Source organism: Phallusia mammillata, chromosome 5 (genome assembly GCF_965637545.1).
Source record: "Phallusia mammillata chromosome 5, kaPhaMamm4.hap1.1, whole genome shotgun sequence".
Lineage (NCBI taxonomy): Eukaryota > Metazoa > Chordata > Ascidiacea > Phlebobranchia > Ascidiidae > Phallusia > Phallusia mammillata.
This window is the reverse complement of record NC_137256.1, coordinates 23,476,331-23,502,267: the sequence shown is the minus strand read 5'-3', so window position 1 is coordinate 23,502,267 and position 25,937 is coordinate 23,476,331. Positions and strand designations below refer to the sequence as shown.

At 37.9% G+C, this 25,937-nt stretch overlaps 2 protein-coding genes and 1 non-coding gene across 6 annotated transcripts in view; all 3 read left to right on the top strand.

Annotated features, from left to right (window-relative positions):
- LOC145229833 (E3 ubiquitin-protein ligase TRIP12-like) overlaps positions 1-6,332 on the top strand; it is a 36,908-nt gene extending 30,576 nt beyond the window's left edge. For both annotated transcript variants that reach the window (XM_080095163.1, XM_080095162.1), the window contains 9 exons: positions 62-212; positions 486-739; positions 1,726-1,933; positions 2,234-2,469; positions 2,939-3,100; positions 3,446-3,604; positions 4,171-4,284; positions 4,681-4,879; positions 5,296-6,332. In XM_080095163.1, the coding sequence (XP_079951289.1) occupies positions 62-212; positions 486-739; positions 1,726-1,933; positions 2,234-2,469; positions 2,939-3,100; positions 3,446-3,604; positions 4,171-4,284; positions 4,681-4,879; positions 5,296-5,492 (1,680 nt within the window). In that variant the 3' untranslated portion in view covers positions 5,493-6,332. The remainder of the gene's footprint in view (positions 1-61; positions 213-485; positions 740-1,725; positions 1,934-2,233; positions 2,470-2,938; positions 3,101-3,445; positions 3,605-4,170; positions 4,285-4,680; positions 4,880-5,295) is intronic.
- Trnas-gga (transfer RNA serine (anticodon GGA)) lies at positions 5,094-5,167 on the top strand. The gene has a single exon. It is a non-coding gene; the product is annotated as a tRNA-Ser (tRNA).
- A 941-nt stretch (positions 6,333-7,273) lies between the features above and the next one.
- On the top strand, positions 7,274-25,818 carry LOC145229834 (histone-lysine N-methyltransferase EZH2-like). 3 transcript variants are annotated; one of them, XM_080095166.1, is made up of 16 exons: positions 7,274-7,379; positions 7,791-8,017; positions 8,940-9,039; positions 9,107-9,178; positions 9,425-9,567; positions 9,929-9,986; positions 11,111-11,264; positions 11,728-11,887; positions 12,417-12,567; positions 12,950-13,106; positions 17,511-17,674; positions 18,129-18,342; positions 19,159-19,337; positions 20,595-20,760; positions 23,365-23,540; positions 24,618-25,818. In XM_080095166.1, exons 2-16 carry the CDS (start codon positions 7,797-7,799, stop codon positions 24,762-24,764), a joined length of 2,262 nt encoding a protein of 753 aa, XP_079951292.1. In that variant the 5' UTR covers positions 7,274-7,379; positions 7,791-7,796; the 3' UTR covers positions 24,765-25,818. The 3 variants fall into 3 exon arrangements, with proteins under 3 accessions (XP_079951292.1, XP_079951290.1, XP_079951291.1); XM_080095164.1 differs by lacking the exon at positions 7,274-7,379 and adding an exon at positions 7,638-7,700; XM_080095165.1 differs by lacking the exon at positions 7,274-7,379 and adding an exon at positions 7,705-7,729.
- Positions 25,819-25,937: the final 119 nt, after the last annotated feature.

Sequence of the window (25,937 nt, the reverse complement as noted above, 5' to 3'; positions counted from 1 at the left end):
CTAAGGTATCGCGTGCATGTTCTTACAAACCATTGCTTTAATGAAACAACTTTATTTTCAGGTCCTGTGCTTAATGCGAGTGGTTTTCGGTTTAACGAAATACTGGCATAACTTATACGCTCCTACGTCACTGGTCACAGACAGACAGCTTTTACCGACTGCTGATTTCGTCAACAACAAATTAGTGGCAAAATGCAATCGTCAGCTCCTTGGTAAGTCCTGTTAAGTTTAATATAATCTATGTATCAACACAGACCAAAAATTTCTGAAGTTTCGGGTTCTTGTTCTTATTAAAGTAATTGCAGCTGATCACTTTATTTGTCCACCAAATATCCCTTTTATCCCAGTTAAGAGGACCCTAACATGGACCCTTATGAATGAAGTCACATATCATGTAAATTAAACAATGCTCTATTTCTTAAACAGCTGGTCAAAACTGGAAAAACATCAAATTTAAAAACTTTTTTTGTCTTGCAATTTTCCAGATCCACTCATGATTATGACAGGGGAACTCCCCTCGTGGCTTGGCGAACTCGCTCATGCGTGTCCCTTCGTTCTCCCGTTCGAAACTCGCCAACTTCTATTCCGTGTTGTTTCGTTCGATCGCGATCGAGCCATGCAGTATCTTCTCGACACAGGGGCTGTCCCCGAGTTGACAGCGGCCGCCAGCAACAGTGCGTCATCGTCACTGAACCATGAGGCCGGGAATCGCTTCATGCCAAAGATCGACAAGAAAAAGGTAAAAAACAAAAAAGTTTTTATCACTGGATTGAGCCCTAAAGCGTCTATGCAGACCAGCGATCACGACACATTCTTTTGAAAATCATAACACACCAGGTCTATTGAAGGCGTGATACCGAATCAGCCGGTCACCAAGCATTCACCACCATATGGCAAGGTGTAGGCGAGAAAAATTAGCTTGCGGTGGGATTCGAACCCACGACAGGCATTTGGTATGACATCTTCAATAGGCCTGGTGTACTCTGGTTTAGTTGACCACCCCCTCTTTTTATGCAATTAACCAGAATATGCGATTACCCGCATTAACTTAGAAAAACAAAAACACGAAACTGCCATTATATAGTTTAATACAGTGGTCTTTAACCTGTGGGTCGCGACCCCAAGTGGGGTCGCCTAAACTTTTTCTGGGGTCGCTATAAATTCAATTGTTTGGCGTTTAAATTTATTATCAAAAAATGATACGTGTTTGTTCTAGTTCGCAACCTTTGCTCATGTTTTGTAGCACAGCTTGGTAGCTCGTGTCACAATCCAATCATTGTGATGTTACAATCGATATAAAACACAAGTTGTCCAACCCATTGTTACGCGATAAAGACCCATAAATGACATATTGTGCCCAAAATAATACAGCGGTTACAGAAAAAAATACATAAATTTTATAAGTCCTGCGAACTGGTGAGCTTTAACGCGAATTAGATTAGCAAAACTGAATGAAACTTTTGGGTTCTAACATTTGAAGGTAATAATGCACGCTGAATGCTTATATTTTAAGTCTACTTTAAAATTAAGCTGGCATATTTACATGAAAATAGTTTCAGTTTCAAAATTACTTCAAACATTCTTCTCCTTTTCGGAAAAAATGGGGTCGCATGTAAATGGTGATTCAATTTTCTTTCAAATTGGGGTCGCGTGTAAAAAAGGTTGAAGACCACTGGTTTAATACACAACCTTTGTTTTGAACATTTCTCCCTCTTGTGTGTTCAGTGCGTCGTTAAGCGGGATCACTTGCTCCCTCAAGCGGAAAAGTTGATGAACGAGCATGCCCACACGAGGGCACTGTTGGAGATCCAGTACGATGACGAAGTAGGCACAGGTCTTGGTCCTACACTGGAGTTTTACACGTTGACCAGTCATGAACTGCAGAGAACCAACCTGTGTTTATGGAGATCAGATGAAAAGTCAAACAGTGTTGGTGAGTTACGCGGTTGTTGTTTGTTTGCTTTATCCCGAACTTGTTGTTTTCTAGTTGTTGTGCCTCTGTTTGTTTACAGAACCTTATGACGTCATGTGCGTGTGACGTCAAATAGCTTTATTTGCTTTTTTGGGGGGGGTGTCCAAAAATTACAATTACGTTCTGAAAAGGTTGTTTTTTTGCACACTGTGAAGATTATGTCCTTGTTAGTGACGTCATGCACTTAAAACTGGCCATCGGTTACGTCATCACAAGATGTTTTGTTCCGAAATGACAACAGCCACATTTTTGTTTTCGCAGAAACCAGCAACAACATGCAACAGCCGTCGTTGAAAAAGCTGGTTAAGAAAGTTGTTGAAATCGTCGAAGAGACAATGAGTCCTGTAAACAACGAAGCTAGCTATGTGCACTCACCCGTGGGACTGTACCCGCTTCCTATCGGACGATCGTCCAAACTCGGCCCGACCGCCAAAACCTGCGCCAAGTTCAGGTTTATGGGAAAGTTGCTGGCTAAAGCGGTGCTCGACGGTAGAATGGTGAGTTTACTACAGGTCATCTTTCCCCCTTGGTTAACCTCACCGAAAGGTTACTGCAGGTCGATATGTAAATATCATAGATGCCAACGGTATAATGTACTTGAGTTATTATCATAAGTACCGTATAATAACAGACTGTAAACTTAGATTGCCACTATATATTTATAGCATTGTTTTTTAAACTTTTTTACCCCATGGCGCCATTAAGGCAATAATCAAAATTTTTAGGGCGCACCATTAGCGGTAATACAGGATTATTAATCATTTTACCAAAAGGGTCGTATCCAATAAACTAACATTTTGTTATCTTGAGGCGCACCTAGCTACCACTCAGGGTATACCGTTTGAGAACCACTGGGTTTGGTGTATAAAAGATACTGAAGATGCCTTTACAGTCTGCAGTAACTTGGTTAAGAACTATTCATTGTTGCAAAGCTTCATCGTGTTTTTCGCACTGTTTCGTCCACAGGTTGACATCCCGTTGAGTTTGTTGTGTTACAAATGGCTACTGGGTCAAGAGCACACAATCACTTGGTTAGACTTGGAGCAGGTCGACCCTGGGATGTCTTTGACCTTCAACAAACTTCAGAAGGTTCTGCACCAGCGAGTCGCCCTTGAACACGAAAACCCGGTGAGTCACGTGATCTAGTCGACATGTTGCGTCAACAATTACGTCATAGACACGTCAGGACGTAAATTCGATGGATATTTGATATACGGCCAGAGGCGTTTGTGGAGCTTTCGAAAATGCGTAAAATAACGAACCAAATTTGTTTCTAAACGACGTCTGTAAAAATTAGGAAATTTCTTGCATAAGCGACGTCATTGTCTTTTGAGAATTCCTTATGCCGAAATTGTTACATTTTTTATCGATATAATATTACACATTGAGGAAAAATATGGTAAAAACGAGTTGTGCAAGACCAGGGTTAAATTAAGCCCTTAAACATACTTTTACGGGTGGTTCATTGTTCAGGAGGATCTCGATCAACGGATCTCGAGCTTAACAATGGATGGATGTAAGTTAGAAGATCTTGGACTTGATTTCTTGCTTCCTGGATTTCCCAGCATAGAACTAATGAAAGGGGGATCAAAGCAATCTCTCACTATACAAAATCTTGACAAATATCTTAATGTAAGTTACTGATCTAATTGATTGTTTTTGTTGTTGTGTTTATGCGCTTTACAACTGTTTAATCCAGGGGTTCCCAACCGGTGGTACGCTAAGGTTTTTTAAGTGGTACGCGAGTAGCTTTCGTTTTTTTTTTCACAAAAAAATGGATTCACAACTTTCTATTTTGTTTATCTGGTTTTGTTTACAAAAAAAATTCCCCAAGCCTCTTCTTATTGTTACGTAACTATTTCTGTTGTTTCGTATCATTACGATCTACAAACTACAGGTCATGTCAATTGCCAACAAGAAGCACAGTTGCTTTGAAAAGCCGTACAACGCTGTGGGACAGTGATCGTTGTCTGCATCGACGCTTCAGTGTTGATCCCAGCTGTTCATCTATGTCTTAACACACTAACCTGAAGCTTTAGTAAACTGAAAATCAGTCTTTCGTTATGCAACTGACGATGCCATTCATCGGCGAAACCGTTTTTTTATGTATTACATCTCTGAACATAAAAAAATTTACGTGGTCTGACAATAAAGTTTAATCCTATTCGCAATTGAAATTATTTGATGATTTTTTGCAGCTAATCGCTCATTGGACGTTGATGGAAGGAGTTCGACAGCAACTTGACGCTGTGAGGGAAGGATTTCAGTCTGTGTTTCCACTACAAACTATCGACTATTTCTTTCCTGAAGAGGTATGTTGTATCAATTCATGTTTATTCCTTTACATTGACGGGTTTGGATTTAGAAGCTTTTTCTCAAAAGAATTAGGTTGTAACTAATATGTGATATGTTTCGAGAAACGTCAGACATGTTTTATTATGATATTATCCATTCTGACAGTTGTTTTTGATTCAGCAAAGTTCGTTTTAAATAACACAAAAAAATATAATTCCCGTTTTCACGTTTTTTATTTTTGCCGATTTTCCTCAATTCCTCATTTTTAACTTTTCCCCCCATTTCCGTTTAGCTGTCTTTCGGGGCTCGATACCTGCCTTGATTTTTAAGAACATAAAAATGATTTCCATTTTAACGTTTTTCATTTGTTCCGATTTTCCTCAATTTAATTGTTTTCCCTTATTTCCGCCCAGCTCGTTCAGCTATTCTGTGGCGCTCGGTACCAGCCTTGGAGCGAGAGGGAATTGGCGGATTCGTGTCGCACGGATCACGGATACAATCACGACAGCGAGGCCGTAAAAACTTTGTTCCGCGTTTTATCACAATACGACGCCACGGAACAACGGTCGTTCCTTCAATTCGTCACTGGAAGTCCACATTTACCCGTTGGAGGTAGGTTAAGTGCGCATGACTACGTAATCGGTGACGTAACGAGCTGCTGACGTCATCTATATTATATCATAACATTGAATAAACAAAAAGCACAGATAAAGTATTGGTGAAGCACAACTTGCATAAAGTAAAAAAATACTATAAAGCTGACATGTGCAGCATACAAGACAGGCAACGGTGCTTGTGATTCAACTTTCGACGGGTTCACCACTGAGCCTGCGTAGCTCAGTTGGTAGAGCGCGAGTCCCGGAAAGACTCCTGTTGTGGGTTCGAATCCCACCGCAGGCTAGATTTTTCCATGTCTTGCCTTATGGGAATGTTTGATTCGGTAAAACGCCTTCAATGGGCTTGGCGTACTGGTTTAACCTAGGTTTAATGTATATTGAACCAAGCTAAATAGAATGTTAAAAATTCAGGTCTACGGTCGCTCCATCCGCCGCTGACGGTTGTACGCAAGACCTGTGAAGAGGGCAAGAGTGCAGATGAGTACCTTCCCTCTGTGATGACTTGTGTAAACTACCTAAAGTTGCCGGATTACTCCAATGAGACTGTGTTGAGACAAAGGCTCTCCAAAGCAACCACGGAAGGACAAAAGTCTTTTCTGCTTTCCTAAAGACCCTTTAGAAAATAAAAAACGGATAATTTTGAGAAAATGTGTCGTCTGCTTTCTTGTTTTTTTTTGTTCTGTGATGTTGCTCTTTCATAGTAAAGCAGGCGGTCTTACTTCTGCCATATCAAAAAAACCTCTCAAAATTATTTGAAGCTATTGGACAAACTCGTGGGATATTACTCAAGGCTGATTGGTTAAAGAATTCGTTCAAGCATTTAAAGAGAATACGGTTTCAACATTCATATTTCACTTATTTGTACACTGTCCTTCTGTTGCATTTTGAAGATTGCTGTGCTTTATCCGATAGCCGATAAGGGGCTCATTTTTTCATTACGCTGTGTGCTCTTTTCGTATAGATATGCGAACAACACAAAAACAGCCTTTGGTTTACGTTTAAGTCATCCGCTTTTGCGCTATGCTTTTGTTTCTTTCCATCAGCGCAACGCAAGCTTCGTGGAAACTTCTGTTGTCTACACAATTACGAAAAGTTGCAATCGCATTTAAGGTTTTCTAAGAATATTGTATCGTAAAACGTAGGAATTGATGAGGTAGGGGCTTGTTGAGAATGAATGTTATTTTTCATACACGTTTACGAAAGCTCACCGGGCCTTTTGTTCTTCGCAATTTATTTTTCAAAGCTAATTTGAGCACCAGTAATCTTTTGGAAGACTGTAGCACGCCTGTTGGTAGCGGTATTTGTAATCCACTTGCTTAATCATTTCCACCGTAAATGGATTTTGCCAGAACTTTTGGTGGCTTTTCTTTCTTTGTTCCAGGCTTCTTCTGATCCCGGCTGTTCGTAAAAATGTGTTTGCATTCAATGTCACCGCGTTTACTGCATAACTGAGTGGTTCTGTATTTTTTAGACGCTAGAAAAAGTTTTAGCCGGTTAAGAACAGCCAATTTCAAAGAGACTGTGAACAATTAGCTGCTTGACAATGTCCAATTTATTTTGCTTGGGGAAATATAACATAGCGCCAATATTGCACAAATGCAATCACAAAGCCGGGAAAAGCTGCGCAACGTTAGAACGTTGTTAAGCGCTGAACAGTGGATGGCTCAATTATTGGCTAAACGTGCTGCAGCTACACCGTATTAAAACGCCGTATGTGGCGGGAGCTCACAAGAGAGCAAGTTTGGCGCGCAGTGGGTAAACTTGGAAGGAAACTCTAGTCCTCGAAACTATCCACCTGTACTAGGGAAAGGGGGGTGGGGTTCGATAGGAAAAACAACCTGCCGGATAGTTTCAAGCGCCGGAAGAAAGGACACACATAAAAATCGGAAGCTACATTAATAGTTACTTATAGGGTTGATATATTCATTCACTGTAAAAAGGAATCTAGGATTAATTAAACCACCTTTAGTAGTAAGATGCAATTCACGAAACTCGAGAGTTGACTGACTTTTTCCCTCAAACCAGATATTATTTTGCCGACCGGCATTTAGTTAACCAAATTTTGGTGCACCATGTCCGAACAGAAAAATCCGCTTTCGTACGAATATCACATCACATAGAGATAGCTATCGAAAAGTACCACGGGGATTACGTAAAAGTTGTAAATATTTGCTTTTAATCCGTAGCAGCGGCGTTAATAAAGTTATAATTTCAACTCAAACTTTTAACAAAATTATACAAAATATATGTTTTTTTGTTTTTAACGGCAGAGTTTTCAGTGCTTGAGGTTTAAAAAAAAATACAGTTATTTGGTTTTTAAATCTCATCTAATAGAATTATTTTAATTCTCTGTGGTCGAGGATATTTTGCAAAAGAGACATAACTTTCCCCGCCATTGGCGGCATGTTTTGTTTTGACTTGGTCTAAGAAACTTGATTTACCAAAAATATTGTTATTTTTTGAATTGGAAGATAACACTGCTTGTTAAATAACAGGTAAACTGAGGTAGAGTAACTTTTCTTGTCTGTTTAACCGGCTTTCTGCCCAAAGTGCGTTTAACTTACAATATTATGACTTTAGCAAAAATGCGTAACCGTAAACCGTTTTTGGTTTTATGCTTTTGATTTATAACTAATAGTTATAACTTTGGTATTGATTTGCCAAGAGTTACCCTATTTCAGTAGCATAAAACTAAAGTTTAATTTATTGCACATTCTGATTACTTTTTGTGTGTAAATTCAAAGAAGGTTTTACATTGTTGAAACAGGATGGTAAATTCTTTGAAAGTCACTATATCTTCACAACAACAATCAACGGTTAGCTGAACTTTACATCTAAAATTATGGTTACTCCGTTCTGCTATGCTAGTTTCCATCTATTGATCGTAACTCTTTGTTTGGCTTTAGGTCAAGATGTCAAGTGGGAAAAAGATTGACTGGAAAAAGCGAGTTCGACAAGAATACTTCCGTCTACGTCAGCACAAACGCTTTCAGAGAAGCGACAACATCAAGCATGCTTTCACCAAAAATCGTGGAGTAATTACAGAGCGGGCAAATAAGCTGAACGAGGAAACAAAGTTTGAGGCTCAGTTGTTTGAAAAGGATAACTCGTTTGATGATGACCCTGTCACTAAGTGAGTTTACAGATTATTTTAGGGCAGTGGTTCTCAAACTTTTTTGAGCGCGACCCAAATATGAGTTTTATGAACATCTTCCGACCCAAGTCTCAAACAACAAAATGTATTTGTTTTCCTTCTACGAATACTTACTCATACTTGAACGCTAACTGTTACGTCTCCACGTTCAGTTAAGCAAGATTAACTTGTCCTATTATTTCCCGATACTTAAGTTACAGTCACCATGTGCGAAACAGTACAGTGGGAAGGCTATTGTGTGCGCGACCCATTTTTTACCCTGTGCGACCCATACTTTGAGAACCACTGTTTTAGGGGGTACGAAATGCTGCATGTTACTGCAAGGTATGGGTATTTAGTTCTACATGTTTGAAAATATGCCCAAAATACATATCTAAGACCAGGTTATGGTATTATTTCAATTACAAACCCTAACCCCCAAACGACCCGAATAGCTCTAACTATCTTTGCTTTATAAATCCGCAGAATTTTAACTTTTGCTTGAGTCATATTTCTGTTCATTAAACTGCTTGACATGTATTGGTAACATGCAGTCAAATGTGCTATTTAGTACCACTGGCTGATGATATTCACCCAAAAGCATAGGGCCGTTACATTACAAGTCAGCTGTAGACAGTATGTACTGGCTACACTAGCTTACCTGACCAATGTCACGCTTGAGCATTGTCTGCAGTCTATATAATTGTAATCTGCATAACTGCTACAGTCTTTTGTAATTTGCAAATAAATGTCTAATGCACCTGAAATTTATTGCCAAATGCTTGGTAAAGAAAATACCATCAAACAGCTATTTGCTTATTGGTTTGTTTATTACACTTCTGCCTAGCAATTCTGTATGTAAATTGCTTGGTAAATATAAGCAGAGCTTCATCTTTTCATTTACTTTCATCTGTTGTCTTAGGTCTTGTGTTGTGAAAAGCAGCGTGCATTCCTTCAGAGATCAAGCTGTTCCGTTATACACCCTTAATTCAGTACCAAGTCTGCCTGTCTGCTATACATGGGTTAGTTTTTGTAGCAATGTGTTATATGTGTCTGATGAACAAATTTTAATTGAGACTTTTTTGGTAGGTTCCGTTGCAACAGAACTTTATGGTAGAAGATGAGACTATCCTACATAACATTCCTTATATGGGCGATGAGGTTTGTTTTGGATTCGGTTTATCCAAATCTTCGCCTAATTTGTAATATGGCAAGGCTTAAACTAATCAACATCGGTTAGTCCAGGTCTGCACCCAATACGGACATTTTTTTGGTCCAAATGGGCTTTAAATAGCCGAGGTTTAATGTATTTGCCCAAATTCTGAAGGTTTTTTATAGTAAATTTACATGCTAAGTTTTTTTCTTTACTTTTGAAAGTGGATTAAAACAAGTTCAATGTACTTGAAGGTTCTTGATGAGGACGGAGCGTTTATTGAAGAGCTGATTAAAAACTATGATGGAAAAGTACATGGTGACAGAGAAGGAGATTTCATCAATGACGAACTTTTTCTTGAACTTGTGCAAGGGTTACATGAAATATCTGCAGAAAAGTACATACTTATAATCATGAATTATACCAAAGAATAGATTTTTTTTGGAAATTTTTTTAAGGAAATTAAATTGTTTGATTAAATTCAATCCATTTTGGATAATTTAATACACTTGGTCAGGGTTTTTTTTATGGTTTGGTTTGGGTGACCGCTAAGTAGTTTTAAGAGACTGCAAGTGTTTCATTTAAATACCAAAAAATAGCCATATTTGCTTAAACGAATTATTTATTAGGCTACTGGCAAATTTTGGGAAACCGCTGGAGAAATTTGACACCTTAAAAAAACACCTTAAAAAAAACACTGCACTTGGTGACTTCTTTCAAAACATATAAACACAGCCACTAACTGTCAGTTTTTGCAGACCCACTCGAAAACTTAGAAGCAGAAATGGAGCAAGTGAAAAAGGAAAATATACTGATGTAAGAGCATTTTTAGTTTTCAATAAACTAATCTATATTCATTGTAAAGATGAAAAATGAAATAAATTTATACCTGGCATCAGCCCTGAAGTGTCTGTGCACACCAGAAATCACGGCACACTCATATATAAATCACAATGTGTAGGCTAGAAAATATCGGTATAACACATTTAATGGACCTTTAATGGCATACTGTAGTTTAAATATGAGTGTGTCATGATGGATGGTCTGTTTTGACACTTTAGGGCTGATCCCAGTTATGAATTTATGTTCATCTTAACTGGTACTGGTCAATCTGGCGATCCCCTACTATGAAGCTGACATGTGCAGCATGCGAGGCAGGTAACGGTTCGTGATTCAACTTTCAACGGGTTCACCACTGAACCTGTGTAGCTCAGTTGGTAGACCGCTAGTCTACAAAAGATTCTTGTAGCGGGTTTGAATCCCACTGCAGGCTTGATTTTTCGAGTCTAGACCAGTGGTTCTTAACCTTTTTGGTGTGGTTTCCCACCAACGTCAATCACCAACTTCGAATTTCCCCCTCGAAGTTATTTTGAAAATCATGTTTTGTGCCCTACGTTAACCAAAAAATATTTTTTAAATAAAATAATTTTGTGGAGCGATTTGGTCTGGACCCTGCAATCTCATTAGTTTAAATAGTGCTTCTGTGAGAGATTAAACTTTTTGGAATACTGAAGAGTCTGCTCTGCTTGCATTATTCATTTATTGCATCACAATCAACAAAGGAAAGGCTTTTATTCGCGCACAATAGCAAAGTCATTGATGGTTTTAGTCTTGTCTGTGATGTAACAAACGGCCTTTGGATTTGTATGTGTCTTGTAAACCTTAGTGAAATTAATCTTACATGTTGTTGCAGAAAATTTTCAGTAAAGTAACTTTCAATGGTTAATTCAAAGCCGGATTCGACCCTCGAGCGCGAGTTTGCTCTTTTCAAAAGCTTACATAATTTCTCTCCGAAAACATTAAATTTCCTGGTCTAGACAATGTTTTGCCATATACATGTATAATGCCTTTAATGGGCCTGGCATACTATGATATTCAAAGTAATTGTAGTTTGTTTGTAATGCTTACCCCTCAGCAATAAATCTTTTGTAATTTTTCAGACGACAGATTCGAGTGCAGATGAAGATGATACTTCAGCTGATACGGATGATCCTCCACCTTCATCACCAGCAGCTGAATCATCATCTCAGGAGTCCACCTCATTTCCATGTGACGAAATCTTCACTGCCATAGCTGACCTCTTTCCAGACAAAGGTTATTATTATTATTTTTCAGCCTATTTTTGCAATAAATGCTTGACTTACAGTACAATTACAAGTCAAATCCCTGCTACATTTAAAACGAAACCTAGACCTGTGCTGTCGTGAGAAGCACAAAGTATTTTCTGCGAACAGGGAGTTGCTGGTACTGATTGGTTCTGTCAAAAAAATATGGCATGTGAAATGTGATATGTCATCTTTTATATAAATGCAGACTTGTTCAAAAACGTTTGTTTCGTTTTGTGTAGAAACTTAATTTTTCATTTGTCCTTATTTTAGGCAACCCTAGTTATAAGGGACATTATAAACACATACTCTTGGTATAATAAATTGTATTTCCTGTCACATAGTAAAATAAAATCTAACATACTTTCACTAACATATATGAGCCCCAAAGTGCAATAATTTAGTTCGCTAAATAAGTTCTTGCTAGAGACAAAACTGTGATGTTTTTTCAGGCACTGTTGATGATCTTAAAGATAAATATAAGGAGCTGACAGAGGTACTGGACCCACACACTGTGGTCCCCGATTGCACCCCGAACATTGATGGGCCCGAAGCCAAATCGGTTCCACGGGAGAGGGCTCTTCACTCCTTTCATGAACTTTTCTGTCGAAGGCAAGTACAACATTACAATTTCACATTAAATAGCACCGCTTGTATCCTTGATGACAGAAACCAACAGTAGTAGTTCTAACAGCTGCAAGGACTGCCCAAAGCATGGTCAAGTTCGAAGTATACTACTTAAGGTTGTCATTTCAGTTCAGATGGTAAAAAATTAACAAAAAGATCATTTTGCAATGTACCCAGCTTGCAAAGAAATATGTCTTGGGAACCACGCTGTAAGTAAAGGGTACAAGTTTTTACTGGACATGTGAGGATTTAAAGATAGTTGTCCATAGCTCAATATTGTATTGTTAAGTCTGACTCCCAATCCAAATTCTTATGACTCTCACTTCACAACCCTGCTCCCAAGGCGTTCTGTTTACCACCAATAAAACGTAAGAGCAATACAGACCTTTCTAATAAGGATTGTTCCAAATTTTACAATGGTATTATACCAGTCTTGTTCAATACACCATGTAGGCAGAGTAACTCTATGCTAAGGCCGCTACACTGGGTTACGATTATTTTTCCGCTTTTTCAGGTGTTATAAGTATGACTGCTTTCAACATAGTCACACATATCGCCCACCTGTGAAAGCAAATCGTCGAAAAACTCTGGATGTCCGTGCTCCCTCTGATGCCTGCAAAAATAACTGCTTTCTGCTGCTGGATGGCGCCAAAGAGTTCAATCTGGTATATTTTCAATTTTTTCGATTCGACTGGCTTATGTGTTTTTTTACATTATATTTTGGCAAAATTGAAGTGACCTGTTAAAGTTATTGCCAAACTTACGTCACTGATGATGACAAACGGCAGTTTGGAAAATGATGCTTTATTATAAACATGCCAGTGTTATATTTAAGACGGTCCTTTTTAGCTAGTGTAGCCGCCCAACCACGCTCCAATTGGTTGGAAGTAACAGTAAAAAGCCATGCCTCACCTATTCTGTTTGATGCCACAACTAGGCTTAAACCACTGAGGAAACTGATTCACAAATTTATGCTGTCTAAGATTTTTTTTGCACGTATCTCTAGTGCAATGCTTCATAACTGCAACACCAAATACATTTTTGCAGTTTCACAGCCGTTCGTCCTCCTCTCGACAAGCAAGCAATCGTAAATATCGCCCTCTGGTGGTAGGGGCTGCAGGAGGAACAACGACATCTGGTAGTAGCAGTGGTAGTCGTCCAAGCACCCCCACACCAAGCGAAAGTGAAACTGACACAACTGAAGGTAAGATCGACTTTTGACCAGCTGGTTGGCTTGCTTGTTGTGTCATAGAAAGCTATTGTGAGCACACAGCAAATAACACTTGTATTGTGAATGAAGAAATTAGCAAAACATATTTTAAATAAGTGTAATGGCGAATATAATGGCCCAAATAGATGGCATTGATATTATGAGGGGCCACATCAGTTACACCTGTTTATATACACTTAATTCATAAACAATATTTTTTACACCTATTTGGGCCGTTACATTTGTCATTAAACTTATGAACAGATCTGTTAAATTCAGTGGCACGAAACCTTACCATCATTCCGACCGCATGAAAAGTTATTACTTCACTAAGCCAGTTTGTACACTGGGCCTTAATAGGAAGTCTAGCAACAAGACATAAATCTCCTCTTGGCCTATAGGGTAAAAAAACTGAATCTTCTCAGGCAAAAGTCGTTTGCGAACAGTTTCAGTAGCCAACGATCCAGAAAAAGCGTTTTTTATTAACTTTACGTGCGAAAGATTATACTATATCAGTGGTTCCCAACCTGGGGTTCGCGGACCCCCAAGGGGTCCGTGAGATGGTTTTAGGGGGTCCGTGGAGGCAAATATTTATAGTACTTTTAACCAACCGTTCAATATTTTTAAGTTACCAAACCGTTTTTACAATCCTGTGTACATGTACTAACTGTTTATCAAACCTTTCGATAAGGAAAACATACTTTTTTGCGATTGTTCGTCCATCGTGATACCACAACACACATTAACAATCGAAATTATAGTGAATGTGTTTCAAGATTTGTACATCAAAAAAATTATCTCTTTGTTGCGCTAAAGGCTACAGTACAGAACTTTATTGAGATTGAGGGACTGTAAAGGTTGATTAAAATTCTGCCCCAAAAAGCGAAAGTAATAACGTATAATGCAGAAAACAAAACTAAATTACTTGGGGGTCCGCGGACCTATAAAATTTATAAAAGGGGTCCGTGACTACAAAAAGGTTGGGAACCACTGTACTATATGATCAGGTCCATGATGTACTTGATTTGTTCAAAGCAGTGGTTCCCAACCTATGTTGATCGCGTACCACCGGACGACTTTGTCTATCGCAACATACCACCCTGATCCTGTTTGAATTGGTAGAACAAGAAATAGGCCTACTTTTCTTGACGTGGCTAGCGTATTACTAAAACCAGCAAGGTTAACTTGAAAAGAATGTGCAAAACACAAATTTCGCCACTAACCAGCGCTAAAGAGTTGGGTCAGTTAAGTTTCAATTTTGGAAATGAATTAAAATGAGTATCACAGAAAGTTACTCGTGTACCTCTTTAAAGCCCCGGAGTACCGCTAGTGGTATGCATGCCACGGATGGAGAACCACTGGTTTAAAGGTATCCGTCTTATATTCTTAGATTCTATTCACTAGTTTATTTTTGTCCAAACCGATTCGGTCTAAAAGTCAGAAAAATCCCCGTGCGCAAAAAATCACGCCCACCAATTCCTCATCACCAATTTACGTTGCCTTTACGCATTGTGACGTAACACAGGTGACGCAAAACTTTGTGATTTGACCGCAGACTGCCCCGAGGCTGGTTTTGTGTGCTGGTCGACAGATGCTTGTTGAATTTTAAGCTGTTTAACATTAAATAAACATCGGTTATTTCTGCGCCTGTAGGTGTGAAAATATGCTTAACAGGTTATTTTGGTATTCCCGGGAATGCTAAAAAAGTAATTTTAGCCTTATACGGCGAATTGTAATACTAGGATTATTGATATAGTTGATATACTTTATCATAGTGAGTTGCAATTTAATTTACAATTTATGTTGTGTTATTTAAAAGTAACATATGCGTTTTTTTTACCAAAAGAGACAACCAAAAAGCAAAAGAGACAACCAAAAATTGCAGTTTTAATATACCTTTTTGCATGTTTCCCACCAAGTTTTGGGGGCGCAATTTGGTGCATTAGTTGTCGCGTTTCAAAACATTAGAAGCATGTAAAAGAATATCAACTAATATTTTCTCAAGTAGACAAATGGGCCGTCGACCAAAGCAACAATCTTTAATCTCAATTTTAATATTAGTCGTGTTCGATTTTTAAATTAAGAAACGTGTTGTTTGTGTTATCATTTAAATCGGTGGATTAAAATTAATTGCAATTCTTTAACAAAATGCTTTTTTCTAATGAATACTAAAAAGAGTTACCTTATCATGCAGAATTTTAGTTCTTTTGAAAAATGATTGCTAGGCCACGTACAGAACAGTTTTTGATACATTACGAAGTTTTTATCGCTTGCATTATGTAGTTTTACTTAAATAAATACTTTTTCGGGCTTTTACACAAACTACCATTTCTTTCATAATCATATGCAACATTTTTCAACGTCACGTGTTTTGAAGGGCTTTTGCACACGGTACGTTTTGCCAACGCCCTTCAATTAACGTGTTGACCAGCAAAATTTTGACCCAGATTAATTGTAATTGCCGGTTGCAAATTCAGCTACCTGGATGTCAGTAAAACGGTAATTATGTCTTTTAAGAGGCCTGCCCAATTCAACTCATTCATAGCAGCGATGACTTGCTGTTTTTTGACACCGCCTTGTTTTAATAGGCAAATAGAACCGATTAATTTGATGGTAAACCAAAAATTTAGCATAAATTCCTACATCTAATGCGCATTTGTCACGCTAAGTTGGTGTTTTTAAATTCCAATGCTTTGCATTCGTTTAGGGAAGAATGTTTTTTATTAATTTGACGTACATTTAAAGGGGTTATTACTTTTTTGTTTATACGTTTACTAAAGAGGTTAATATCTTGTACAACACATAAGTAAAACGAGCCACATGTTTTCTAAATTTGATGCAAACTTATTGCTTTTATGTGGAAAATTGTACATGACGTTCAATATAATGTCATAACTGATTTAAATATTTTCAGTTTTTAAAATTTCTTCAACATTCTAATCCCATATGTTAAATTTGCTCGTTTAAAAACCTCGTTATGTTGGTTGTTCACAGTTGATGTTAATAAGCGGGTAAAACTTAAAAACCCACTTCACAACAAAGGGTCATTGTTCGCTCACAAAAGAACTTGATGTCTGAAACATTTTTTTGGCACAATGAACTCTTCAGTTTAACCTTCTCAAATCCTTTAATAACCCTACAATTATTGTCTTTGCTTGTAATTAACAGTAGCATAATGACGTCACAATGTACCGCTGTTGTCGCGCACGTGACATTGGCGGTGTGTCAACTTAAATTAGGTTTAAGGCTAAATTTCAGGCTATGTGAAAAAGATCGTATGTTTCAGTACAGCAGTCGAATCATGGGTGTTAGAATCGCTACGCATGGCACATGTTGTATGAAACGCATCGTTTTGCATAAAACAGTGGTTCTCCACTAGTGGTCCATGCTGACTTTTTGGGTGGTCCACAGGTCGTTATATATATTTGGTGATGAACTGGAATTTGTTGCACATAATATATTACATATTTGCTACGAAAAAAGCTTATCCAAGTTATTGAACATTTATTGTTCCTTGTTAATTGATTGATATCACTCCTCGAAATTCTGTATTAAAGGAATATATTTCAAGCCAATATGCTTGTAGTGGGTGCTTTCTTTATCCTTACTTAACATTGGACTGGTCCACGATATTCATTTAATTGAAGTGGTGGTCCATGGCCTAAAACGAGTTTAGAACCACTGGAAAAAACCTATCGGTTATGCGGTTAGCGAAGACGGTTGAATTTTAAATAAAGTTAGCATCGCAAAATTATACTAATGCGGAGCTAACGAGCAAGTTCATATCTTTTTAGTTTCTAAGAAAATTAATGCATTTGGTGCTATTTTTTTCGCCCAATTAAATATAGCTGGAATCACATGCAAATGTTACTGGTGTATGTGCGATACAAAGGTCATTTTTGTTACACAAAATTGCAGTCCGCTGTCTAAATGCATTTGGCCATCAGTGATAAAGGTTGCACACCCCTGTCTTGCTCATCAGTAGCATGAAAAAGTTTGGCACACTATATTCTCGACTAATCCGTATAAGCGCAATAAATATTTTCTTATTAATAAAATATCCTAGCAAGTAAAAGCAAAGAACTGCGACGATTCAGGGTCATTAATTCATCTGCATTATATACGGATAAGTTGCTTTTTTATCTTTCCTTCACGTGACTCAAGTGTATATAAACGGGTGTAACTGATGTTGCCCTTCGTATCACTGATGATGGCATGAGCATTTGACGAAATGTTTCAAAAAAAGGCATGTCGATTTTTAAGTCTATTTGGGCCGTTATTTTCACAATTAATTTAATTCATCTTTTTGTAAAACTTTTGCTTTGTAGAAAAATAAAAATGATTTAGTGCTTTCACTTTGAAATTTTCTGTAATCAGCATAAATTAACTTTTTCACAGAACGTGACAGTTCAAATCTGATCAAGTTGGAAGATTTGCCTCAACAGCTTCGGGATGTTGAGTGGGATGGAGCGGAGTCTTCTCTCTTCCGAGTTCTCCACGAAACATTTCTCACAAACTTCTGCGCGATTTCAAAACTTCTTAAAACTAAAACCTGTCAGGAGGTAAAATCTCAAATTTCTGAAGTTGTCGGTTGATACAGTATAATACAGTATAATCCGGCTTTGCGAAAAGAGCTTTTAAAATAGCTAAAGCATTAGAAACAAAACTGCCTGAGTGCTTGTGTATATTGGGTAAATTGCGATGCATGCGTTTCAACAATCGCTCTTGTAATTACCATGTAAAAAATATGATTGTTAGTAAAAAGTAAAAAACAATTAAAAATATATTTATTTAGTGATAGTGCTAATAGATTTGGTTAGTGGGACCGAAATAGGGCCAGAACCCGATTTTTTCACAAAAAAATGTTCAAATGCACGGTTCTAAAAAGTCATTGCACTAAATACAAGGCAACACCTATGTGTAAAACGTTTCCCAATTTAAAAGAAATTTAAAAACATTCAAATAAAAAAGATTGAAACAAAGTTTCGACAAGCACTGCTGTTTTCACCCTCACAGGTTTTCGCGTTCGCTCTTCGCGAAAGTTCGACTCTCAATTCGCAGCCAGGTGGCGCTGGAGGGCGGTTGTCGGTTGATCCCGACTCACTTGAGTTTTCTCCGGCAAAAAAGAAGCGAAAACACCGTCTGTGGTCGCTTCACGCGCGAAGAATTCAACAAAAGAAGGACAATTCGAGCAGTCATGTTTACAACTACCAACCCTGTTATCACCCAGGTATGTAGTAAAAGTGTTTTACTACAGTACATACCCAGTGGTGGGATTCAGCCGGTTCGCGCCGGTTCTATAGAACGTTCTCACGAAAATTTATGAGATCAGCGAACCGGTTAGCATTACTGGTTACTGTAAATGGACTTTTTGTAACAGAACCGACTGAAAAATATGACTTTTGTAATAGAACCGACTGAAAAATATGACTTTTGTAATAGAACCGACTGACAAAAAAATTTGAATCCCACCACTGTACTTACCCTTTTCTTTATCAGTGCCTCATGATTTGATAAAAACTATATACATGGAGCATGTAGATGATTTGGTTAAAAGTGACATAAATGGATTTAGGTATATACATTTTTGGAGTAAGTGTATTTTTTATAAATGCATTAAATCTACTTTGTGAAACTATACAATGAGCGCATTTGCAAATGTTTCAATGATATCTGTTTTGTACTGATGATTACTGCAGCGTTTGTTAAAACATTTGCAACATAAATTATTCTCCATGCACAATATGTATGTGTCAGTTTAGTTCCAAGCTGAAAAAGTCCTAAACTGGGCCTACACCCAAATTAAAAAAAACATAGCCCGAATCAGGCCTTAAAGTAGATGTATATGCGACAAAAACGATACGTAGTGGATAGTCAGACTCAAATCAAGCCCGCTTTATTAATACTCAAGCCTCCACCCGAAACCCGACCCTAAAAACCCGACCCGACTTACAAGTGTTGTTTTTGACAAAGCTACTTTTCAGTCCGTATGTAGTTAATGATTTTCGTTGACAATCGCCGCTAACGATTTATTTTTCCCCTTTAGGTCAGCCTTGCGACAACTCGTGCCAGTGTGTAGCACTCGGTAACTTCTGTGAGAAATTCTGTCAGTGTCCATCAGACTGCCATAACCGTTTCCCGGGCTGTCGCTGCAAAGCTCAGTGCAACACGAAACAATGCCCCTGTTATCTGGCAGTGAGGGAATGTGATTCCGACCTATGCACAGTAAGTGTTTGTCTTAAAGGTCAATCACTGTGTAATGCCCTACAGGCCGTGCGTATGTTTTTCTCGTGCCTCTGTGCCAAGCGGTCGAATTACGCACCCTTCTACGTAACTATTGGATTATACGGGCTTGGGGTTGTAAACCCTAGCGGCGAGGAATTCGACCTATTGGGGTTAGGGGGTTAGCAGGGGGTCATGAAGGGAGGGTGTAATAAGTATTTTTATCCTCTGCAATTTTGCTGCGTCGATGCAGGGAAAGTGAAAACTGTGTTTAACTTACGGGCGAAAAAATGGCTTAATGGTGAAAATAACTGCCCAATAGACGAAAAGGCGACATAATTTATATTTCAAACATTTCGGCAAATGCTCATCCGATCATCAGTGATATGAAGGCCACGTCAGTTACACCTGTTTATATACACATTTTACCATTAAACTTATGAACAAATCCGTATATAGTGTTCCAAAAATGGCTTGCTATTTGAGTATATTATGTTCGTACTTGTACTGCATTGAGTCACTTATCTTTAAATCTGAGCTTCTCATTTAAAAGTCTTATGGAAGTATTTGTTAAAACTGTAAACTGGAAACGAATATTTCAGCGTATGTGCAATAATTCCATTCATAAATATGTAACCAGCTGGGAAAATCCCACACTACGAAAAGTGGCGTTTATACTTTGCATGCGAAACTACTTACGGAATTTTCGTGAGGTCATTCTAACCTCAAAATTCAAATCATGCAAATTAAAACTCAGCGATGAAATTGCTTACATGATCGATCAAATGTACATGTGGAACTTGACTGTGTTACAAAACGCTGAGTCATCATGATTAGCTGTTTAAATTGAACAGGCGTTTTCTGCACCACCTCCCTCAATAACTGCTGTGACATCTCTGATGTTCAAAAAAACGACTTCTATATTGTGACGTCACGCATTTATGACGTCATAACTGCGCTAATTTCCCTTTAGGCCAGTGGTTTCAAACCTTTATCGACGAATTCCTCACTTAACAATTCAAAACATTTTCGTTCCTCCCCAATATACTACATAGTAGATGCTAAACCATACGAAGATCATTTAAAATTGGGTCCTTTATCAACTTCACGGGTTATATTCCTAGAGCTTATTTGTCTATTTACAAACCACATATAAAAATGAAAGTAAATTCCTCCCCTGAAGTTTGAAAATTTCTCTCTTGGGACCCTTGTTTCACATGTTTTCTTGTTCTAAACTGTGTTAAAACTGTTTTTTTCTAGCATTGCGGTGCTGACCAGTTTGGTGAAAACGCCTCGAAGTGTTCGTGCAAGAATGTTATGATCCAGCGAGGAATGCACAAACATTTATTGCTGGCTCCATCAGATGTGGCAGGCTGGGGAATTTACATCAAAGAAGATGTGAATGGGAAAAACGAGTTTATATCAGGTAAGTTTTGGTAGATTTCCAGGCTTAAGGATTCAACAGTTGAATTGTTAATCTCAGAGAATTGCATACATTTGTAGCAATGTTTTCTATAAGCTTGTGCAACTGTGCCCAGCTGTATAAAAACTTAAAATGCTGCGCATAAACCGGTGTCAAAATCGACTATTCTTAAACAATTGGAGCCATTACTCCTCTTCAAATTTTGACAAGACACATGTTTCACACTGATCACACGTGTTCATGTCCAGGTTTTTTTTTAAGGTTTGGTTTGGGTGACCGCTAAGTAGTTTTAAGAGACCGCAAGTGTTTCATTTAAATACCAAGAATTGTAGTTGTAGTTGCAAGTCCAAATTGTGGGAAACCGCTGGAGAAACGGTCCCCCAAAACACCTTAAAAAAACACTGTTCATGTCTAATAAAAACTGTGCCTGATAGCATTGTCCCAAAGGTCGGTAAGGTCGTGCTCTCATCAGCACTTTATTGTGGACGGTCTTTCCCTGTTCAAATAGGTTTTAACGTCAAATTCTCGTAAATTGTGAGCGGCTGTATATTATGTCAATAAAGCAGTAACAATAAAGAGAGGTCTTTCACTTATGTAACCCTAAAATGAGTATGACCTTATGTCTGATGCACAGTTACACAAGTACCGTCCTTCAGACAATATCAGAACCTTCTATCACGGTTTTGTTCTGGGCTGTTATGTTTACGATTTCATTTTAAGGGACTTAGGATCTTTTATGTGCTCGCGAATTTCCTGTCAACGACCCGGCGTTCGACTGTAAAATTCACTTGTTACGTAAGCGTTACAGAGCAAACAGGGCTGTAGAACGGCCGTGATTGTTTAACCAATCATACTGGTGGAATTTGTCACGTGACCAACGCAAAAACCTAACAAAATTTTCATGAAAACTTCGTACAGTTACATCTCTGTTCACCAAAACGGCCTAAACAGTTTCTGATTTGGATGAAACTTGGACAGTTTGTGGATTATGCAATTGCATCGTTTTACTTCCACTATAGTTAAGTTGACTGACTTGCCTTATAAAGTAGGTCATATAATAAACCGTGTCTGTATTTCATAAAAAATTTTTTTTTATCGCGACAAACCTTGTGGAACATGGCGCACATTGTTGTTATTTCATGAAGATACACCCTTTTCAAAATGCTTGAAAGTGTATGTATAACGTGAAAAAAAATTATATGTGGTAAAAAATTATAGTCTATCTTTAAAAGGTTGCCATTTTGGCTTGTCATTTGATCCAAATCCAAAAAACACGAAATTCACTGTTTCTGATACACCCAGATGCAGAATAGTGGAATTTGACCTGAAAAGAGCCATTCTTCTAAACAAAAATACCTGGAATATGCGCTTTCAGAGCTTAATTCCTCGAAAATACATGGTACATTGGGCACGACAGGTTAACGATTGTTTGGCAGACGAACAAATTGAAAGAAAATACTGTTTCGTTTCCAAAGCGAGCGCAAACAGACCTGAAAACGATCCATTTAAGAGAATACAAAGGTCAATATATATTTGCGGTGCCAGGTTGTTTAAACAGGTCAATAATTTCAGGTATTTGGTGAATGTTTTTTTCCTTCATAGTCTTGTTTGTGGAAGGTTTGGTTCAAAATGCGCGGAATGTTTCAATAAAGTTTGTTTATTTCCGGTTTATTTGTGCACTGACTTGTAAAAATTCCGCATAATGTTAAAATTTGTGGTGTTTTAGTGACATCACATAATGACGTAACTTGTTTTTGTTGTGCACCGAATTGCTGAATGTTAAAAACATAAAAAATGTTGCCTAAACGTTAAGTCACCAGTCATAATGTAGTGGGGGATTTTGGTTAAAATAATTCTTACCTCACCCAAAACACATTAAGATTGTTCAAACAATTTATCATGTATTTTAAATGGGCCATTATTGCTATTAGGCCAAACCAATAGTTACCTATACAATAACAAACTTTGGATGTATTCGGCAAGCATTTTGACCAGTATGTTACTGTAAGAACTATCCACATATTCCGATTAGGTCCCCTAACTTTTGTTTCGTTAAAGTTTTGCATTATTACATAGAGTTAGTCGTGTATTGTTGTCGGAAAGCAATGTATTAGTAACTTTAGGTTTTCTTTTTATCCATCAATGTAAACGGTGTAACCTGCAAACTGTGCACACTATTTCAACCTATAATGGCCTTTTATTCAGCTGATTACAAAATATTGCCGTATAAGCTAGTGTAACCACATTTTGGCACTCCAGTTTGTTAGGAGTAACAAAAGGTTAAAAGCCACGCCTCACCTATTCTGTTCTATGTCACAACTGGGTATACACCACAGAGGAAACTCGTTCACAATGGCCAATCATTTGCTTGGTAACTCAGTGTCACTATAATGACAATATAAAAGCAATGATGTATGTTGTATTTATAACTATAAGAAATATAAGGCAATGATGTATGAATATCGTAACAAAAGTTGATACGATTGAGAGGCAATTTGACACCAATAAACAATTACGAAAAAATGACTATTAAAAAAACTAAAATGTAGCAAAAAAACTACATTGGTAGAGCACCCAAGTCTTATGTTAAATCATGTTGTTTTTCAGAATACTGTGGCGAAATCATTTCTCAAGACGAGGCGGATCGTAGAGGAAAGGTGTACGACAAGTATATGTGCAGTTTTCTTTTCAACCTCAACAATGACTTCGTGGTCGATGCGACTCGGAAGGGCAACAAGATCCGGTTCGCAAATCATTCGGTGAATCCAAATTGTTACGCCAAGGTTGGTGATGTGAAATGTTGAAATGCACCTCACATTACAACACACACAACAAAGCATTTATAACACCTTTTTTGTGGAATACTTTGTTGTAATACATACACACAAACGAAAACACTTGACAAACAGGCCATTATTTGTATAATCGTACAAGCAGACATAAAAAGACATAAACACTCATACAAACAGACACACGTACAGAAACACACAAACAAACAGCCACACGTACAGAAACACACACACAAACAGACATACGTACAGAAACACACATACAAAACAGTCATACAGAAGCACACATATAGGAACATACAAGCAGACATACAGATAGAAGCAAAAACAATTTGCACTCCAACACACTCATCATTACACAGACAGGTCGAAATACACGCGCACAAATTTATTTGGTTGGGCACATATTATGGGTGGCGCATGGCACAAGGTATTGGGTTTTGTTTTAAATTTTATGTTTGTTGGAAGTTGTTTAATAGCGAAATAAGTTAGGTTGTTGGGACCCCTTGTTTTTTTTATCTGTTGCGACGTCAAATCTCGTTATTGTTGCGTTTGGCCTAACGTGCAGACGAAAAAGGCGGGTGTAGTATGCTTTAGTTACGTTGCTGTCGCGCGAATTCGTAATTAAAGCGAGTGGCGTGATTAACCAAAATGACTCCGGCTCAATGCGCAAAAGTTGTTTGAAGTTAACAGCGAAAAAATATGGTTGAACACCGGGCCCAAATACCTTTCTAATTAAATGAGAACTCATACTTTTGGGACCAAATTAAGCTCTGTGAAAGCCACTTCAAACAAACAGACAAAAACACGCGAAAAATCAGTCATAAACACAAAAACATTACTAGAAACAAACAACCACCTACGGATATAAAGACACAAATATACAGAGACAAAAATCAAAAACACACAAACAAACAGGCACACCGATTAAAATGCCCAACCAAATAAAACAAAAAGTACAATTTCACAGACAGAATCGCACGCACACACACACACACATACACTCACTAACAATCCATAATATTAGCGTTTAGCCTTGAATAACCCCCTGATACGATGCCGCTATGTTAGGTAATGATGGTAAACGGTGATCACCGCATTGGAATTTTCTCGAACCGACCGATACAAGCTGGCGAGGAGCTTTTCTTCGATTATCGCTATAGCCAATCGGACGCCATGAAGTACGTTGGTATTGAGCGGGAAATGGAAGCCGCCTGACCCTGCGATACGATCTCTATAGCTTGCGTATGATTTCTATGAGAGGATATTGGAATTTTGAGGAAATTTTGTGCTGATTGACTCTTTTGATACGATTTCTATGCCGCGTGTATGTTTTCTATGCCGCCTTTGAAAGCAAAACTTCTGGTTGCAATGTTTTTGGAAAGAAAAAAAGCGTTTTTGCAGCAAAATACTTTTTGGGTATAATGAGGTTGGTCCTGCTATAAATGGGCGTGGTCCTTTTAAAGCTAAGTGATTGGTCAAAGATTTTTGTATATTTCAGTCACGCGAAATTCATTAGATAACTTTTTTGTCATCTTACTAGTTTTCGATGCAGAACAGATTATCGTGACTTCTGTGTGATACAAACTGTTCGATTTTTCTATTTGCTGTTAACTGAATGTTTTGAGGTTAATTTCGGCAAATGCGACAAAAATAAATCTAATACAATTATGTTTAAGATAAGCCGCACCTTGTCTAACGAACATTGCGTTCCAATGATGTCATCGTTAACGTCACAACGTGCTCCTAAACTAATGAGCTTAATCAATGCGAAAACCTAAATTAGTATGCACTGTCAACGTTATAAGTCAAAAACGCATTACGTGGAAGTTGTGTTGATAATAATACGAATCGCATTGTGTGTCGGTTATACGCGGAACAAATTCTGCACGTTGCAGTCGTTAAGTAAAGAGAAATTGTCTTTCGGCACATACCGAAGCATATTAACGACGTATTTGTGTTGCGCACGGCTCACAAACGAAATTGCAAAGTTTTCTGACTTCCAAACATGGAATTACGCGATTTGAAATTGAATAATTTGAATCCAAGCGTTTTTTGACGTAAACACAACAAACAAAAGATTATGCTTACTTTTTCTTGTGGTATTCGTTATACGACATTGGTGACGTACTTCGATCCCTACGTGGACGCTGACGTAACAATATGGTATGGTCCGGTTTTTGTGGTTGCTATTGGTCGCTTTTGTTTTTTTTGCTGTTCGAAAAATCCTCCATCACTGCCTTGCCTTTCACAATAAAGCCTTGATCATGGACAGATTTGTGATAAGTCTCTTTTTATCTGTAACTCCTGGAAATTAAGGTTTTAGAGTTTGTTTAATTGTCGATATATTGTTGAAACTATTTTAATTGTCAGTTTTGTGTCCAAATACGT

Excerpts from the sequence above, each read along its gene's own strand:
- LOC145229834 (XM_080095164.1), top strand. The coding sequence starts at position 7,653 with ATGGTAAATTCTTTGAAAGTCACTATATCTTCACAACAACAATCAACG. Across the intron at positions 8,018-8,939 it reads GATGATGACCCTGTCACTAA|GTCTTGTGTTGTGAAAAGCA; the intron begins GTGAGTTTACAG and ends CTGTTGTCTTAG. Across the intron at positions 18,343-19,158 it reads CCAACCCTGTTATCACCCAG|GTCAGCCTTGCGACAACTCG; the intron begins GTATGTAGTAAA and ends TTTCCCCTTTAG.